The sequence below is a fragment of the Rattus rattus genome, chromosome X (genome assembly GCF_011064425.1).
Source record: "Rattus rattus isolate New Zealand chromosome X, Rrattus_CSIRO_v1, whole genome shotgun sequence".
Lineage (NCBI taxonomy): Eukaryota > Metazoa > Chordata > Mammalia > Rodentia > Muridae > Rattus > Rattus rattus.
The window spans coordinates 103,068,937-103,087,365 of record NC_046172.1 but is presented as its reverse complement, the minus strand read 5'-3'; the positions used below and the strand labels follow the sequence as shown (position 1 = coordinate 103,087,365).

The following is an 18,429-nucleotide window of genomic DNA, read 5'->3' as shown; positions in this document are numbered from 1 at the left end:
CAACCACATGGTGGCTCACAACCATCTGTAATGAGATCTGATGCCCTCTGAAGAAACACTCATATATGTAAAATAAATAACTAAATATTAAAAAAAAAGAATTTCTAAAAAAGAAAGAAAGAAACTGGGATGGTGCTAAGAGAAAGATGGTCATTCATTTGACTAACCTATGGCATGCCCATGGAAGCCAAAGTACAGGCAGTAAAAGGCAAGGAACTCCCTGTTTTTCATAGATTCATATTTTATCAAGGAAAAAGAGTCAGTTGTTTTAACGTTTTTCCTTCTCAAATTTTTATTAGAAGATTTAAAAGACACAATGCTAACTTATGAAAGATATCAAGACCTAAATTAAAATGACATCATTGAGTTGAAATAGTTATATATGTAGAAATGTGCAAAACCAGAATACAATATACTCTACAACGTTACTAATCAGAAGTGGAGATACGCCTAGAAGGAAATTTGAACAGCAATTCTTAAGAAAATATAATTAAGAATTTACAGTTTTTCAAAGTAATTAGGTGTGGACCCATTCAATAATGAGTTTTGATATTTTTAATGAAGCATAGATACGGTTATTGAGATTTAATTGTAGGGCAATTTTTTTTAGTGAAAGTAATTCTCTCCCTCTCATGCATCTCTTTCTATTTTCCTAGCATCTGTCCTCCCTCACTCCCAGAGACACACATAAACACAAATTACAAGCTAAATTTGTTGTTCTTGTCAATCTGCAAGTTGAGCACAGAGATCAGTATCTGTATTCCAAGTACCCCAGAGGGCAGGGAAGTGTAGGTTCGAAGCTAGCCTTGGTTATATACTGAGACTTAACGTTGAGGGTAATCGATTAAAAGACACCTTATCCAGTAGTCCTAATGCTAGTGCAAGTGTTAAATCTATACGGGGTTCGTTTTCGTTACCGCGATTGTAATCTATATAATGATTTGGCTATTATGCTGCCCAGCAGCTTTTAACTAGTCGTTCGGGTCTTTAGTAAACTGAACTAGAAAGACACTATGATACACTTTGTAATCCCAGCACTCGGAAGGTGCGGGCAGGAAGAGAAGTTCAATGTCACCCTTGGTTGCACAGTGAATTGGAAAGGTAGCCTGAGAAACAAAATCCTCCCTCTTCCTCTCTTGCTCTCTCTCTCTCTCTCTCTCTCTCTCTCTCTCTCTCTCTCTCTCTCTCTCTCCTCTGTGTGTGTGTGTGTGTGTGTGCACGCGTGTGCGTGCGCGTGTGTGCGTGTGTGTGTGTGTGTGTGTGTGTGTGTTGATGCAACACAGAATTGTCTGTAACCATAGTCAGAAAAAATGTCAAAGTGTCAGCTAGAGAAGTGATGCTGTTATTTTCTTTGCAAACGTTTCCTTTTCAGCCACACTTTCAGGAGTAGCTCCAAAGCCGATGATGGAAGGCGCATTGATTTTTTTTTTCAAGCTATTCTCTGAAGAGGCATCTCGGGGAGCTAACGGGGAAACCATGCCAAATGCCCCTAAAACCCAAAGCCCTTCCGATGGCCACGGCTAGAGCATAAGGGCAGGCATCACAGCTAACTAGTCACCCGAGGGCACCTTCCAGGGACTTAAAGGAATCATCATTTTCTGGAACCTCAGTGAAGCCCCAATAGTCCCCAACTGGGAGGCTCCGCCTCCTGTCAGTCACCAGAGTGCGTCAAAGGAGAGTGACGTCAGAGGAAGGGAAAATGCCCATCGCGCGAGATTTCGTCCGCGACTTTGAAGTTAGAGACCGGCTGCGGCTCATGCGCTGTGGCCTCACAACCTCGGGGTGGCACGAGGGAGGTAGGGTGAGAGATCTGAGCCGGGGAACCCGTCGTGCTGGTGCTTCTTCCTCCTCTTCTTCTTTTTTTTTCCTTGCCGCTATTCTCTCAGTGTGGGTCTAAGGGTCGGCTGTGTGGCAGGACCCAACTCCGCTGCCTAGTGTGCCCCATATATAAGGAAACCCTCACGTTCCCACATTAGTTGGAGCGGTGCGGCCGGCGTGGCGACAGCGACCGTTGACCCCCCACTCCCGTTTCCCTGTAAGCCTAGTCCCCCAGGCACACACTCCGGTCCCCCGAGACCCGATCCCGAGCGCCCCTCACACACAGGTCTCCCCGGACCCCAGCCACCTCGCTTGCTCGCGGCCAGTTTGTAGGCATCGTCCCTGGGGGGGCGTCCCCACTCTGAAGCAGAGAAGATGGCTGGAGGACGTCTGTTGCTGGGGGGGGACTTCCTGTCGCCGCCGCCGCTGCCCCCCCTACCGCCGCCGCCGCCGCCGCTACCGCCCCTACCGCCGCCCCCGCCTGAGCCAGTGCTGGAGCAGTGGCGCTATAGCCACGAAAGTGACTGGCAGTGGGCTCTGCGGCGGAGCTTCATCTGCCGGCACCTGCACAGCTATCCCGGGGCTGCCCTGGACCAGCTCCTCGCGCTCTCCGCCGCCTGGACCAACCACGTTTTCCTGGGCTGCAGGTGAGGATGGCGTTGGGAGGTTGAGTTAAGGACAAGGGTGGGAGATGGGTGATGGGGGTCGGCTTAGGGATGAAGATGAGGGATGGATGATGGGGTTTGGGTTATGGACAGACCAAGGGAAGGAGAGAGTCAAGTAAAGGTGGTCCCGATGGGAACTGGGGCAGGATGCGGATAATGATGGCTTGGAGGCTTCAGATTTGAAGATTTGCTAGAGGACACCGAGAAGCTTCACTAGTGGTTTGCGGGGTGGGGTGGCAATCGCGGTTGCAGGCAATGACATGACAGCACATGAGGGCACAGAGAGGCCCCTCCAGGACCAGAGATGGAGATAAAGTAGATCCTGGGAGAGGGTTATTGGGAGGTAGTCGTTGCGATTGGTGATAAATAGCAGAACCTCAGACCCGCATAGGGTCTTCCAAGGATGCGGCATCTGCAGAGACTGTTTGATGGGGCTTCCGCGGGGAAGACAAGGAACTCCGCAGTTCTAATCCTAGTTTCCCGACCACTCTCTTCTACCTCTATGAAATAAAGCAAACCCCTCTCTTTGCAGACCCCCGCCAGGTCTTCTCTTCTCCCGGGGAGGCGGTTATGTGTCAGGTCTGTGAGCTGCGGTGTCAGGCTTGCTTGTAGATTTGCGCATAATGTACGCAAACAAAGAGATGGATCTAGCTGCTGTAACGATGGATTGCCGTCTTTTCACCTCAAACGGGATAAGAGGAATTAACATTTGGCCTCTGTATGAGGTTTTAGGGTTATATGTGTGTCTCTTTCTCTGTTTCCTCCTTTCCTAGAACCTGGTGGCTTCTGAACAGGCCTCTTGGAAAGCACTTTGCGTTCTATGGAGACTGCAGTATGGTTCCAACGCAGTTTTTTTTTTTTTTGAACAGGATGTTTGGGTCCTCTGTCCTCCAGAACCTCTAAATTGGCCTTATCCTAGACTAATTACTGCAATAGATTGGAAAGATTCTTTCTTTATATTCTCGCCTAACAGTTTTTATTAGGAAGAATGAGAATTTCTGGAAAATGATCAGATTTGGTTCAGCCAGATCAGTTCTAGGAATGACTGTAAACAATGCAGAAGAAATTGTGGACTCCTACCTTAATTGTTGAATATGGCAGCCAGTGTGAAACTTCGCTTTTCCCTATCACAGATTTTTAGATTTTCCTATCTTCTCTAAGCATAATTTGTACTTTTAGACATAATGGCTGTTTGCCTGTAGGAGCTGGTTGCTAGTGGGAAAGTCTAAGCAATTAGTCCTCAGATAGACCTGGTTTGCATAACTGCTATCTTGCAGTAAAAAGGTACCTTTATCATACAGTCCCTAATATATATATATATATATATATATATATATATATATATATATATATACACACACACACATATATATATATATATCCCTAGGGTATCAAAATCTTAAAACATCTTTAATAGAGAAGATAACCATCCTTTGTGTTCATAACCAAACTTACCTTCCTGCTAGAATGGAAACTGGGAGTGGATTTTGCTGTTGTTTATATTCACATCTTTGTCTTCAGTGTGTAGAAGAAATCTTGTGCAGTATTCGACTTTCGCATAATAGTTGCTCAGGAAGCGTCTACCTAGATGTATACAACTTTGTCATATGTAGCATATTTTCAACACTTGCTATAACAACCACCCTAGGGGTTAAGAGGATTCTCCTCTTTACAGCTGACTCAGCGGAGGCCAAGAAGTAAGTTACTAAGGCAAGGTCTCACAACTGTTTCCAATCTGATTCGTTTTCCACTGAGATACAGATGCCATGTTTGGAAAAGATGGACCAGAAACAAAAGCGAGTCACTGACATAAGTCAAATCTCGAAATGCCAGGCTTACATCCCAAGAAGAGCAGCCTCATGCGTAACCAAGGGTATAAACACAAAGCAAGCACCCAGGATGTTATGGGTGTGTGTTGACAGATCCTTTGTTTAGAATAGTTTAGGTATACCTATATCACTACAACAATTACTATAAGACTATGAAATAGATGAACTGAAAAGCAATGTTTTGTATTATATTTGATCATTAGACATAAGAGAATGGGAAGATGCCAAGAACTTGGGCAGTTTACAATTCCATGTGCTGTTCACGATAGATATCCTTTGTTAGCTAACTCTTTGGGTGCATAAAAGCTATGTTCTCGGGGGCTGGAGAGATGGCTCAGTGATTAAGAGCACTGACTGCTCTTCCTGGGGTCCTGAGTTCAATTCCCAACAACCACATGGTGGCTCACAACCATCTGTAATGGGATCTGATGCCCTCTTCTGGTGTGTCTGAAGGCAGCTACAGTGTACTCATATACAATAAAATAAAATCTTAGAAAATAAATTTATAAAAAAAAAAGTCTAACTCAAAATCACCAATGTCGAATCACCTCACATTAAAAGAAAAAACCAAAGTGTGTGTGCTGGCGCACACACACACACACACATACACAAGCTACGTTCTCAAGGCTGGCAGAGTTCTTGTTTTGTGTGAAAGACTGTTCTTTTCAAGTAAATTGCAGAAACATGGTTATACAGCCCTTTGTAAGCTCAAAATGTTGACTTGTTGTTCAAGAAGATTCCATTGGAGTAGAAACTGAGATAAAATCTGAAATTGTGATTCAGAGCGTGTTGTGTTCCTTTTGGTGATACTGACCACTTCCATGGAACAAACTGCAGTACGTGCATGTGTGTGTGTGTGTTTAATATGTTTTTTAAAGATTTTATTTATTATATATAAGTACACTGTAGCTGTCTTCAGACACACCAGAAGAGGGAATCAGATCTCATTACAGATGGTTGTGAGCCACCATGTGGTTGTTGGGATTTGAACTCAGGACCTCTGGAGGAGCAGTCAGTGCTCTTAACCGCTGAGCCATCTCTCCAGCTCATTTAATATGGTTATGTGGGTGAATTCCTTGACTATAAGGCCAGAGGTCTGTATTAGGTGTCACCTCTATCTCTCTCTACCTGTTGTTTGAGACAACTTCTCAGGATCTAAAGCTTACCAATTAGGTTAGACGTGAGTGTTGGGGGTTAAAGCTTAGGTCCTCTTCTGCAGCAAGCACTGAGCCCCCTCCCCAGCCTTGACCATCTTCTTGACTCTATCATTGTGCTTTCCCACATCCGCACGCATCGAATCGCCTGTTTTGGATACTGCATGCGGTGTGGCACAAGACTTTAATCCTAGCACTCAGGACTTGAGACTGTAGCAGGTGGGGTGGTGAGTTTAGAGCTTGCCTGAACTATATAAAGACATCCTATCTAAAAAATAATAACAATAAACCACCTGTTAGGTTTACTAAAAGACAGGTTCCTGGGACTCTGCTCCAAGTCTTCCAAATCAGAAGATGTGAGGATGGACCTCAAACCTTTTATTTCTGTTAGGTTACCAGATGCTGATATCGCTAATTTGAGGACCAGACTGAGAAATACTACTTTATAGGATAAAATGATAATTTAAAAAAAAAAACATTTATTATATATAGTGTTCAGCCTACTTGTATGCCTGCAGGCCAGAAGAGGGCGCCAGATCGCACTATAGTTTGTGAGCCACCATGTGGTTGCTGGGAATTGAACTCATGGCCTCAGGAAGAGTAGCCCGTGCTCTTAACCTCTAAGCCATCTCTCCAACCCAAAGTGATAGTTTTTACCTTTTTTTTTTTTTAAGAAGGGTCTCATGGAGCCAAGACTGCCCTAGAAATTGCCGAGTAGCTGAGGATGATCTGAAAGTTCGGATTTTCCTGCCTCCGTCTCCTGAGCGCTGAGACCATGGGATACACCACCATGTCCATTTACATCTGATGCTGAGGCTTGAACCTAGGGCTTCATGAATGCTAGACAAGCACTCTATCACTTGAGCTATGTCCCCAGCCCTCCAGTCTACTCTTAAATAATCTTTCCTCATTGTCCAATGAAGCAATGAAGAAGCTCAGAAAACTTTCCCTTAACTTTCTCTGTTTTTTTTTTTTTCCTTGGAGCTGGGGACCAACCCAGGGCCTTAAGCTTCCTAAACAAGCGCTCTACCACTGAGCTAAATCCCCAACCCCTCGACTTTCTCTGTTTTATAAAGTAAGCAGCCTGTCAAGTTTTGCTGGACATGATGGTTCGTGCCCAGAATTCCATCCCTTAGGAGGCGGTCAGGAAGAATTTTCTGAGAAATTTCTAAAACAATTTCAAAACTTTAGTCTTAGGGCTAATGAAAACTTACTATAGTCTTTTGATCAACTACATATGTGACACTTCAATAATTTTATGCATATGAATGCCTAGGGTGTCTGTGCACTTTTTACTTACAGATTAACGCTAGTGTGTTTGCTACTATATTCATTTTGCAGGACTGAGTGTAGAAGCTACAATCTCAAGCATGCTAGCCAAAACCATTACCACCAAGATCCACACAGCCAGTTAAGAATGCAGTGTCTAGATTACCTGGGATATTCAGTTTTCCAGTATTGATCCATAAGATTTAGAAGCAGAGTTCTGGCCTACAAACCCTGGCTTACATATCTTTGTTAGCATATTACTAAAGAAATAACATAAAACCAATGTAGCTACTTTGACTCCTTTTCCTTAATATAATTCTTTTTTTTTTTCTTTTTTTTTTTTTTTTTTTTAGGGGCTGGGGACGAACCCAGGACCTTAAGCTTGCTGGGCAAGCGCTCTACCACAAGCTAAATCCCAACCCACCTTAATATAATTCTTAAGAGTTTGGAAGGGTTGGGGATTTAGCTCAGTGGTAGAGCGCTTGCCTAGGAAGCACAAGGCCCTGGGTTCGATCCCCAGCTCCGGGAAAAAAAACAAAAAAAAAACAAAAAAAAAAAGAGTTTGGAAGCTAGATTATGTATGTGTATATATATGTATATGTGTATGTATGTTGTGAAACATAAATTTGCACATAAGCTAAAGAAGTGGGAGACTTTTGAAAAATTCACCTCCAATCTGTACGTATATTACTACCTTGGACCATTGAGCATCTTGTAAGTGGTTTTGAATGAATCATTTTGTATTTAAGCCCTAACTTCTTCTAACTTCCTTTCTTCTTTCTTTCCTTTACTTCCCTTCCCCTCCCCTCCTTCCTTCCCCCTTCTTCTTTTCCTTCTCCTTCTCCTTCTCCTTCTTCTTCTTCTCCCCCCCTCTCATTTTTTTTATTTGTTTTTATGAAACTGAGTGTCACTATATAGCCCTGGCTGTCCTGGAACTCATTCTGTATACCGGGCTTACCTTCAGCTTCCAGAGTTCTGCCTGCCTCTCTGCCTCTCTGCCTCTCTGCCTCTCTGCCTCTCTGCCTCTGGACTGCTGGGATTAACTCGTTGGCTTAGTGGTTAAAGATCAGCATTTTATTCCCAGCACTCACATGGAAGATTTCTACTCCCTTGGACACCAGATATGAATGTGGTACACAGACATAACATACAGGCAAAACACTAATATACATAAAATAATGATTTTAAATTGGCATGTACCACTATGTCTGGCTTTTAAGGTTTTTTTTTTTTTTTAAGATTTATTTATTTGTATGAGTACACTGTAGCTGGCCTCAGACACACTAGAAGAGAACATCAGATCCCATTACAGATGGTTGTGAGTCACCATGTGGTTGCCGGGAATTGAACTCAGGATCTCTGGAAGACCAATCGGGGCCCTTACCTGCTGAGCCATCTCTCCAGCCCAGCTTTTAAGGTTTTTTTGTTTTTGTTTTTGTTTCTTTTTTTTCGGAGCTGGGGACCAAACCCAGGGCCTTGCACTTGCTAGGCAGGCGCTCTACCACTGAGCTAAATCCCCAACCCCTTAAGTTTTTAATCTCAACATTTTCACTTAAATTCAGTAAAGCTGTTTAATATATTTGTAAATAACTTATAACCATCTATTACTGAATACTTATTAAATTTCATGTGCCATTGTATATAATGATATATGTTTCTCTTTTAGCCATGCACATAAGTGTGTGACCAAGACTATGGTATCTATGAAGAAAAATATTTTACCCATTATAAGTCATCTTTTAATAAAATGCTAGACATGGTAGGTGAGTTGAAGACCATCCTACTTTCCAAAAGCTTGGTGCGTTATAAACTACACAAAAAAACTTTTAGACCTGTTAAAGTTCTGTGGTTTTGCCTTACATATTTACAGCCAAATGTGTGATCTAATGGACACATACATATTTAATGTGCATGCCTTTAAAAATTATAGTAGAATTGCCTTAGTGATATTTTACATCATATTCTATAGTACAGAACTGTGTGACCATTAAAACTCATATGGTAGTGGGCTGTAGACTGTAGCTCAGTGGGATTCTTTGCCTGAAATGCTCAAGTCTGTGAGTTGAGTTTTCAGCATGGCAAAACCAAAATAGAATAGATGTTGTAGCAACATGAAGAAAACTTTTGTAATGAATAACAGATCCTTTTAGGTGATCAGTTAATGGGAGGCATAGAGACAAACAAGAATATAAAATGTAGCAGGTTGGGATTTGGCTCCAGTGGTAGGCGCTTGCCTAGCAAGCGCAAGGCTCTGAGTTCGGTCCCCAACTCGAAAAAGAAAAAAAAAAAAAAAAAAAGAATATAAAATATGATTTAGATGTTATTGAAGTTATCATAGTTCAGATGTGAAATTTTTCTTGATCAGTTTTCTTTGGAGTTAAAGGTGTTATTTTTTCCTATTTTTTTTTTTTTTTTTTTTTTTTTTTTTTTGGAGTTAGGCAAGCTCTCTCCCACTGAGCTAAATCCCCAACCCCATGGTGTTATTTTTTAATGTTATGAAAAATCACTGTGGAAGGTAGCAATGACTTGACCTTTATCCTTGAGTGGGTGGGTATCCAGGTAATTTTAGGAATAGAAATAGAATTCTAGTGATTTTATTAAAGACTCTAAAATTTTTGCATTGTATTTTGAGTAGCCAAACATTAGCTATCATGATGGTCTTTCCATTCTTCGTAACCTTGTTGGGCTTCTTTTATATTATGAATTCCTAATAAAGACCAGAATCTGACTGTGTTTGGCAACCTACGCGAAGGGTTTATTTTATAGCCTCTGGAAGATGGCAATTTCAGTAGCAATTGTAATGAATAGGGAGCAATAAATAGGTACAATAATTACTGGTGCTGGAAGAAACTTAGGAGACAAGTGAATGTGAATGCTGGGAGCCCTAGGTATCCCTTCGTGGGCATCATTATGGCCTGGGTACCGTTTCCAGCTATTCTGCACATTCAGAATTGAATTCTAATTGAAGGTCTAGAGAATGTTTACTGGTGCATGTCTTTGCTGTACCAATTAAGTTGTGGACTTTGGACTGGAAATGTGGCTCAGTGCTTAAGAGCACTGTCTGCTCTTTCAGAGGACCTGGGTTCAGTTCCCAGCACCCATATGGCAGCCCATGAACTATCTGGAACTCCAGTTCCAGGGGATTGGACATCCTCTTTGGCCTTTATGAACACCAGGCACATACATGGTACACAGATAATATGTATGTAGGCAAAACACCCATATATAAAACTATTTTTTAAAGGAATGAATAAAAATGTTTTAAGCTGTGAACACCACCTGATTTCATAGCCTTTTGTTTTCACCCTATACTTTGGAAATTGAACTCCCCACATCCGAAAGGAAGTGAAGTGTGCAATTATTTGATCCTTTAGATACCTTTCCTGATGCCCAGATAAGAGTAAATCCAAATAGAATTACCCCTGCTAGTCAAGCACTGATGCTAGCTGCATTAGCGACTGTCTGTAGGAAAAGAAGGCTATAGCTAGCTTCTGAATCTGTCAGCAAGGATGACTAGGTTTTCATTTATGCTTTACAAGGAAACCCATCTGATGGATATGGAACCTACTATGCTGGAAGGGGAAGATGTTAATCTTTAACTACACAACTATTCGTGAAAAGCTGTGCTTGTTACTCAGTTTCAGACTTTCTTCCCAAATGCTACCAGTTAGGCTTAAAAAAGGCTCTGAAAATTGGAAGGGTTGCTTGTGATAATAAAACTTCACTGGAGGTCATTTGTTAATTGCTATGCAGCAAAATTAAGTTACCAAGAAGCCAATCTAGTCTGTTGTGGGTGTGCACACCCGTAATACCAGCACTCGGGAGGCTGAGATAGGAGGCGAGCCTGAGATACGTATGGCTTGTATATTGAGACCCTGTCTCCAAACAGAATGGGGTGGGTAGAAGAAAACAATGAAAAGAAAACCGAGAAACATAAAGGCTGGTAAGGTGCTTCAGGCATTTGCCTCTAAGCCTGCTCCCCAGGGTTCGTGTGGTGGAAGGAGAGAACCAGTTCCCCCAAGTGGCCATCTGACCTCTTGTGCACAGTGTGACACATGTGCAGCCTCCTCCAGGCACAATAAATAAATGTAAGACAGCAGCCCCTCAGTGATGACAAAATACTTCAGTTAGGATAGTGGCATCATTATCCTCAGCAGGTCTTCCTCAGAGTCCTCTGGCTTTACTGTTGGTATTGTATTCTACATACTTCATCATGTACAGTGGTTGTGGGAGGCAGATGAAATGAGTCAGTGGGTAAAGGTGTTCGCCATGCAGTACTGATGACCTGAGTTTCATAATCTGGAACCCACATTAAGATGGAGGGAGAGAACTGACTCCTGAGTTGTTCTCTGACCACATGAGGCAGGCACCACGCTGTGTGCGACTGTACACAATTGCAATATGTTTTTATAGAAGACCTTTAATATTCCCAATACCACAACAATCCCACCTATTCTTTTAAAAGAACTAAACCAGCACCCTCCCACTTGCTGTGACATGTATCATTGATTTGTTCCTTTTTCTTGCTATTATAGTTCTCTGTTGTCTGTTTATACCAGAGTTTTAACCATTCACCATTTGAAGGATATCTGAGCTAATTGTAGTTAGATCTATAAGGCCTATACAAGAGCATAAGTTTTCATTTCTTTGGGATAAATGCCCAAGAGTTCAGTTCCTGGGTCATGTGATAATCGATGTTTGGTTTAATTGTTTTCTAGAGTGACTATATCATTTTATAGTCCTACCTGCAATGTCTGAGGAATCCAGTTTCTCTGTACTCCTGCCAGCATCTGATGTCATGACTAGTATATATTTTGGCCATCTTGATATGTCGATAATGTCTTTCAGTTGTATTGTCCTGGTGTCTGATAGTGTCAAACATCTTTTGTTCATTTGCAGTCTGTCTGTACTCTCCAGTGATGATGGGCTTTATTAGTGACCTGTGTGTGTGTGTGTGTGTGTGTGTGTGTGTGTGTGTGTGTGTGTGTGTGTACACATATGTACATGACATGCATGTATGTGGGTCAATGAACCCACAGAAGCCAGAGTAGAATGCCAAGTGTCTTTTTTTTTAACTTTTTTTAAATTGGGTCTGTCATTGAACCCAAAGCTCACCATTTGGCTACATTGGCCAGCCAACCAGTGGTGGCATCCACCTGTCTCTGCCCCTCAATTCAGGGGTTACTGAGATACATGGCCATGCCCAGCTTTTACATGGGTGCTGGAGATTTGAATCCAGGGGCCTCCTGTTTCCGCAGCAAGGGCTGCTTTACCCACTGAGCCATATGCCCAGTTCCTCTTGTTTAGTTGAAAGCTTGATTGTGTTCCCTGTGGGTTTGGAGCTAACAAGTTCTTATGAAGTACATGGTTCAGAAATACTTTTCCCGGTCTGTAGTCTATCTTTTTTGTGGAGTCTTATAAGAGGACAAGATTTTATTTTATGTGTATGCATGTTTAGCTTACACATATGTCTGCATCATGTGCTTCCTGGAAGTTCTGAAGTTACGCATGGTTGTGAACTGGTTCTGGAGTTATTGATGATTGTTAGCTGCTCTGTGGGTGCTGGGAACTGAACCTGGGTCTTCTACAAGAACAAGGACTCTTAACTGCTGAGCCATCTCTCCAGCCTGCACTGTTTCCTTTATAGATCACGCTTCAAGAACTGCTTGTATACCTCAGATCTTAAAGGGTTTCTCCTACTTTTTTTAAAATGAGAGTTTTATAAATTTACGCTATCTCTATACATTTTTATACTGTATGCTTCTGTAAAGTGAGGGTTAGGTTTGCCCGCCTGGTTTTCACACTAAGCGCTCACTGGTTGCACAGCTTCTTCCCCTTCGGGATCGTATTTGTAATTCTGTCAACTCTCAGGCTCGTGTTATTCACATGAGTCCGTTTCTGGGTTCTCCTCTGCCGACAGTTCACCAGTAAACTTCTTGGGCCTTGCAGAGTGATAGCAAGCTATCATTTCTTCCTTAATTAGCTGTAAAAGGCTTTCCTGGGGCCGGAGAGACGATGTTCTTACTGTTGGTGGAAAGAGTGGAGTTTTGTTCCCAGTGACCGCATCTGGCAGCTCACATCTCTAATTCTAGTTCTACGAGACCCAACGCCTCGGGCCTTCTATGGGCGCCTGCGCTCAGGTCCACACACTTCCCACACGGATGCACACAAGTCTGGAAAAGAGACTTTCCTTGACAACACTGTGGTGGTTTCGAGATACAGTTTGTACAGGAAAATGCAGCATAAATGCTTGCATTCTTGCTTTAATATTTACTTATTTACAGAATAATGAGTTCATACCCTTCATCCTCCAAAAGTTACCGGTAATGGGTTTGTGTGTCGTATGAACTTAATAGATTTTAAATATATTTGATGTATTTTAATTTATGCTAGCTATTACTGATATTCAAATTGGCTCATGCTACCAGGAGTTTATTCTGATTGGCTTCTGAGTCCATCGGGCACAGCTCCTGTGACCTTTGCCAGTTTCTTTGTTGTAGGCCCAAGATCTCCAGGGCTCTTAGACATTTGCTGCCCCAGACTTGGAAGCATGCATTTCTCTGTGGAACATGGTTCCTTTTCATGAGAAATGATAGCAGCTACAGTTTGGATGTTAGCAACACAGCTGTCCTTAACATTCTTACTATTTTTGTAAACATATAAATTTAATTGTTTACATATAATACATATTTGAAAGAGAAAAATCATGAGTAAGTAGTTACATGTTTAATTTATGTGTTAAAAATAAGGTTGTGGCTGAAACTATGTCTGTATGTCTTTTTTAATTATCATTTTTATGTGCATGGCTGGTTTTTCCCTACGTATATGTCTGTACACAACACACATGCCGATTGCCCACAGAGTGCAGAGAGACTGTTGTATGCTCTAGAGCAAGAATTACAGATAGTTGTAAGCAGCCATGTGGATGCTGGGAATCAAACCTGTGTCCTGGAAGAGACTTCAGTGCTCATAACTGAGAACCATCTCTCTAGCCCCTGTGTTTGCATATGTTTTATGCAGAAATCTTGATCTTAGTGCCTAATGGGTAACTTAACTACTCATTCTGCAGGTAAATATTTTAGGTCTGAATCTTTGTTTTTATAACAAAATTACCCTGCTGATAAACCCCTTTGGAAGCTATGATAAGACTGTCTCGCTTAGAAGCATTTTAAAAAGGATAGCCATAACTATTTTAATTGTAGATTATATTAATTTATAGGTATAGCCCACGCTTGATGGAAAAAATTCTTCACATGGCTGAAGGTATTGATATTGGGGAGATGCCGTCATATGATCTGATGCTGCCCAAACCTTCCAAAGGCCAAAAACGCTACCTTTCAACCTACGATGGTGAGTATACCTTGTTTCTGTAAGGTTTGGTGTGAAAAAGTCTGGCTTCTTAAAATGTGTCAAAACGTGGTTTCAAATAACACTGGTAGCATTGGATTCTATGCAAAGATAAATGATTTTTGCTGTTGGTTTCTTTTATTATTTTGATTTTTAGAGAAAGTCTGTGTTGCCCTGGCTGTCCTAGAACCCACATGGCACACTACAGTGGCCTTGAATTCACAGATATCCACCTGCTTCTGCATTTCGAGTGCTGGGATTAATGGTGTGTGTCTCCATGCCCAGATCCATAGCCCCAGATAAATGGTTTTAACTTACATACAGTTTTTTGATGATGCTAAAAAAGAACCAAAAAGTACAGAAGTCCCAGGTTACTACTGTCCTTGTAGTCTATGCCATGGAACCTGCCTCTAAATAAGAGTCTCATTCTGAGATCATATGAGCATCTGAGCAATTAAATATTGTCGGGTAGGTCCAGATGGGCTAGCTTTCTATAGCACTGAGGAGTGCTCTAGGGAAGAAGCACTAGTCTGGTATAGCCTCAAGTGGGAGGTTCCTGTGGCTTAAAATGTGGTGTCCCCTATTAATCATCAGTTCCAAGCGTTGTCTGTTCTAGAAATACAGGTAACAGCGTTTTGTGTAGGATAAGTCAGAGCTAAGGTTTTGGTTGAAAACTGTTTTTTGGTACTGTAGTAACTGATATAAAGCTATGTCAGGGTCACTCACCTCTGATACAGAAGAGAAGGGTTTGGTAAGTGCACCTAGTCACTTGGAGTCATGTGCAGTTCCGGGGACCTTTTAGCACAGGTGGTGAGAGATTGCCTTAGGATGTCTTTGGAGTTTAGGCGAAGAGTACATTTCACTTGGGATTTAGCTCTGCTGTTGAAAAGTCCTCTTCTTTTCAACAGCCTGCATAGTTGTTTGAGTCAATGAATTACTTCCTATTAAGAGTTTTCCTTTATGCATGGAGGGAGAGGGAGGGAGCATCACCACTTATGGTACAGTCTTACCTTGCTCTGAGTCCCTTCCCCCAAGTGACCGGTACAGACCTTGTACCAACAGTCCAGCTTTCAGACGATGTGCTTGGTGCTGTTTTCCTGCTTGGTTCCTTTGAAATATTCCCATGTTAATGAATTGTAAATCTCACTCATTCTTTAGGTCAGAATCCTCCTAAAAGGCAAGCTGGTTCCAAATTCCATGTGAGACCTCGCTTTGAGCCTGTCCATTTTGTAGCTAGTAGTTCAAAAGCCGAAAGACAGGAAGACCCATATGGCCCCCAAACAGAAGAGGTAAACGGACGGACGCACTTTGCCAGCATGCCAAGAAACTTCTACCAAGATTATACTCAAGACTCTTTCAGTATACAGGATGGGAATTCTCAGTATTGTAATTCATCAGGATTCATTTTCACAAAAGACCAGCCTGTAGCAACCAACATGTATTTTGACAGTGGGAACCCTGCCCCAAGCAGCACATCCCAGCAGGCAAACTGTCAGCCAGCTCCCGAGCCCCCTCCTTCACAGATGTACCCCGAGTCAGTGGTTGCCGAGAAACAGTATTTTATCGAAAAGTTAACAGCAACTATCTGGAAGAACCTATCCAATCCAGAGATGACTTCTGGATCTGATAAGATTAATTACACCTACATGCTAACTCGCTGTATTCAGGCCTGTAAGACAAATCCTGAGTATATATATGCTCCTTTAAAAGAAATCCCTCCTGCTGACATCCCCAAAAATAAAAAACTTCTCACGGATGGTTATGCGTGTGAGGTTAGATGCCAAAATATCTATCTAAGTACAGGTTATGCAGGTAGCAAGAATGGGTCCAGAGATCGGGCTACTGAGCTAGCTGTAAAACTCTTGCAGAAGCGGATCGAGGTTAGAGTTGTCCGGCGGAAGTTCAAGCACATAATTGGAGAGGACCTTGTGGTGTGTCAGATTGGTGTGCTTTCCTATGAATTTCCCCCAGCTCTGAAACCACCAGAAGAACTGGTAGTACTGGGAAAGGATGCTTCTGGGCAGCCTATTTTTAATAGTGCTGCCAAACACTGGACCAATTTTGTCATTACAGAAAATGCAAATGATGCGATTGGCATCCTTAACAATTCTGCCTCATTCAACAAAATGTCAATTGAGTACAAATACGAGATGATGCCAAACCGCACATGGCGGTGCCGCGTATTCCTGCAAGATCACTGCTTAGCTGAGGGTTATGGAACCAAGAAAACAAGCAAACATGCAGCTGCTGATGAGGCTTTGAAAGTTCTTCAAAAAACACAACCCACTTATTCGTCTGTCAAAAGTTCCCAGTGCCACTCGGGCTCTTCACCCAAAGGCTCTGGAAAGAAGAAAGATATAAAAGATCTTGTAGTTTATGAGAATTCTTCCAATCCTGTGTGCACACTGAATGATACGGCTCAATTTAACCGAATGACGGTTGAATATGTCTATGAAAGGATGACAGGTCTCCGCTGGAAATGCAAGGTGATTCTCGAGAGTGAAGTGATTGCGGAAGCAGTTGGAGTGAAGAAAAGTGTCAAGTATGAAGCTGCTGGAGAAGCTGTAAAAACCCTCAAGAAGACACAGCCAACTGTTATTAATAACTTGAAGAAAGGGACTGTTGAAGATGTGATTTCAAGGAATGAAATTCAGGGCCGCTCAGCAGAAGAAGCTTACAAACAGCAAATCAAAGAAGATAACATAGGGAATCAACTGCTGAGGAAGATGGGTTGGACGGGTGGTGGTTTAGGTAAATCTGGTGAGGGCATACGGGAGCCTATCTCAGTTAAAGAGCAGCATAAGCGGGAAGGGCTTGGTCTAGATGTCGAGAGGGTCAATAAAATTGCTAAGAGGGATATAGAACAGATCATCAGAAACTATGCCCGCTCTGAAAGCCACTCAGATTTGACCTTCTCCACAGAGCTGACCAATGACGAACGGAAGCAAATACATCAGATTGCTCAGAAGTATGGCCTGAAGAGTAAGTCTCATGGGGTGGGCCATGATAGGTACCTGGTGGTAGGTAGAAAACGGCGGAAGGAAGACCTACTAGATCAACTCAAACAGGAGGGCCAAGTGGGACATTATGAGCTTGTTATGCCCCAAGCAAACTAAGATTTTACTAAATTAATCTTATAAATGCCTGATGAGGCAGATATACAGATAACAAAAAAGCTACATGTTCCGGTTGAAGAGTATTCATTCTTAAGATGTTTCACCTTGTTCATTTCATATAGTGCTTTATTAGGTATTGGAACCTGGAGAATTCTGTCCACTTGTACTATTAGCTTAATCCAGCAGAGATATTGTGCAGCTACTGTTTGTGTCTTTGATATTGCTCTGTTCCCTCAGATTTTAGTAGTTTGTACAAGCAAAAACACCCATCTAAGTGCAATTTCACCCTGAGGAAAATAATTCACATTATAAAGGGCATAGCACAGCAATCTGCAACAATCTGTAGTCAATGCTGAGACTCTAACTACGCTAATTCCAGATTTACTTAACATGTCAGGTCATTTTGTATCATCGATTTTCATCTTTGTGAGAAGCCAGTTGTAGAGCATTTAACAATAAAGTGTGCTGTACGTGTAAATGTCTTTATCAACTAAATGATGTAAAACTTTCTTTAAAGTAATTTTAGTGTGTGTTTATTTATAACTTCTACCATGTGATTTCCAGGATATTGGAAGTGATTTACTGTATCTTGTGACATGTGACTTTTAACAAATTCTAGTCTTCACGCTGAGAGAGCACTACTTGAGAGAGATGTCGAAAAGTTTCCAAAAGGTCTTGATTCAATCGGAAGAAAGGAAGCTTGAACTGTTTGTTCTTGGTGCCTTGCAGAGAGACTCAGAGCAACTCTCCATTGTAGCTTTCATACGGTTTGTGCACCACACCCAAGGCAACCAGAGCTGTGGTAGAGCTTGGTAAAAGACGGAAGATACATTGGTGCTTTGATGAAAAAGGTCAGTTAGCTGGTTCCCCTCTCAAAAAGCTTATTTCTCCCCAAAGCCAACTTTGTAACATACGTAAAACTGCTATTTTCGCTTATTTCTGGAATATAGAAATGTATAAAAATAAGAGTTAGTGTATGCTTCCTGAATAAAAAGGAGCCAGAGTTGATCAAAATGGTGGTGTAATTATTTCTGGAGAGCAGCCTGGTAGCAACATTTTGGGTTTTTGAAAGTGATGGTTACATAAAATATTTCAGTTAGAGCACACATGGATAAATGTAATGACTTAGCAAACGGGAGCAGAATCTGTCACTCGTCACGGTTTTTTTTTGTTTTGTGTTTTTTTTTTCCTTGAATGCCAATATTCTAGTTTATCAAATCTTTGTTTACTT

General features: G+C 41.9%; 1 protein-coding gene across 1 annotated transcript; it reads left to right on the top strand.

Annotated features, from left to right (window-relative positions):
* The first annotated feature begins 1,776 nt into the window (after window positions 1-1,776).
* Window positions 1,777-18,212, top strand: Nkrf (NFKB repressing factor). Its single transcript, XM_032890464.1, has 3 exons — window positions 1,777-2,465; window positions 13,955-14,085; window positions 15,241-18,212. Exons 1-3 carry the CDS (start codon window positions 2,194-2,196, stop codon window positions 17,196-17,198), a joined length of 2,361 nt encoding a protein of 786 aa, XP_032746355.1. The 5' UTR covers window positions 1,777-2,193; the 3' UTR covers window positions 17,199-18,212.
* The last annotated feature ends 217 nt before the right edge of the window (window positions 18,213-18,429 follow it).

Bases quoted from the DNA above. Each gene is read 5' to 3' on its own strand.
- Nkrf (XM_032890464.1), top strand. From the start codon at position 2,194: ATGGCTGGAGGACGTCTGTTGCTGGGGGGGGACTTCCTGTCGCCGCCG. The intron at 2,466-13,954 runs GTGAGGATGGCG...ATTAATTTATAG, and splicing joins CACGTTTTCCTGGGCTGCAG to GTATAGCCCACGCTTGATGG. The intron at 14,086-15,240 runs GTGAGTATACCT...CTCATTCTTTAG, and splicing joins CTACCTTTCAACCTACGATG to GTCAGAATCCTCCTAAAAGG.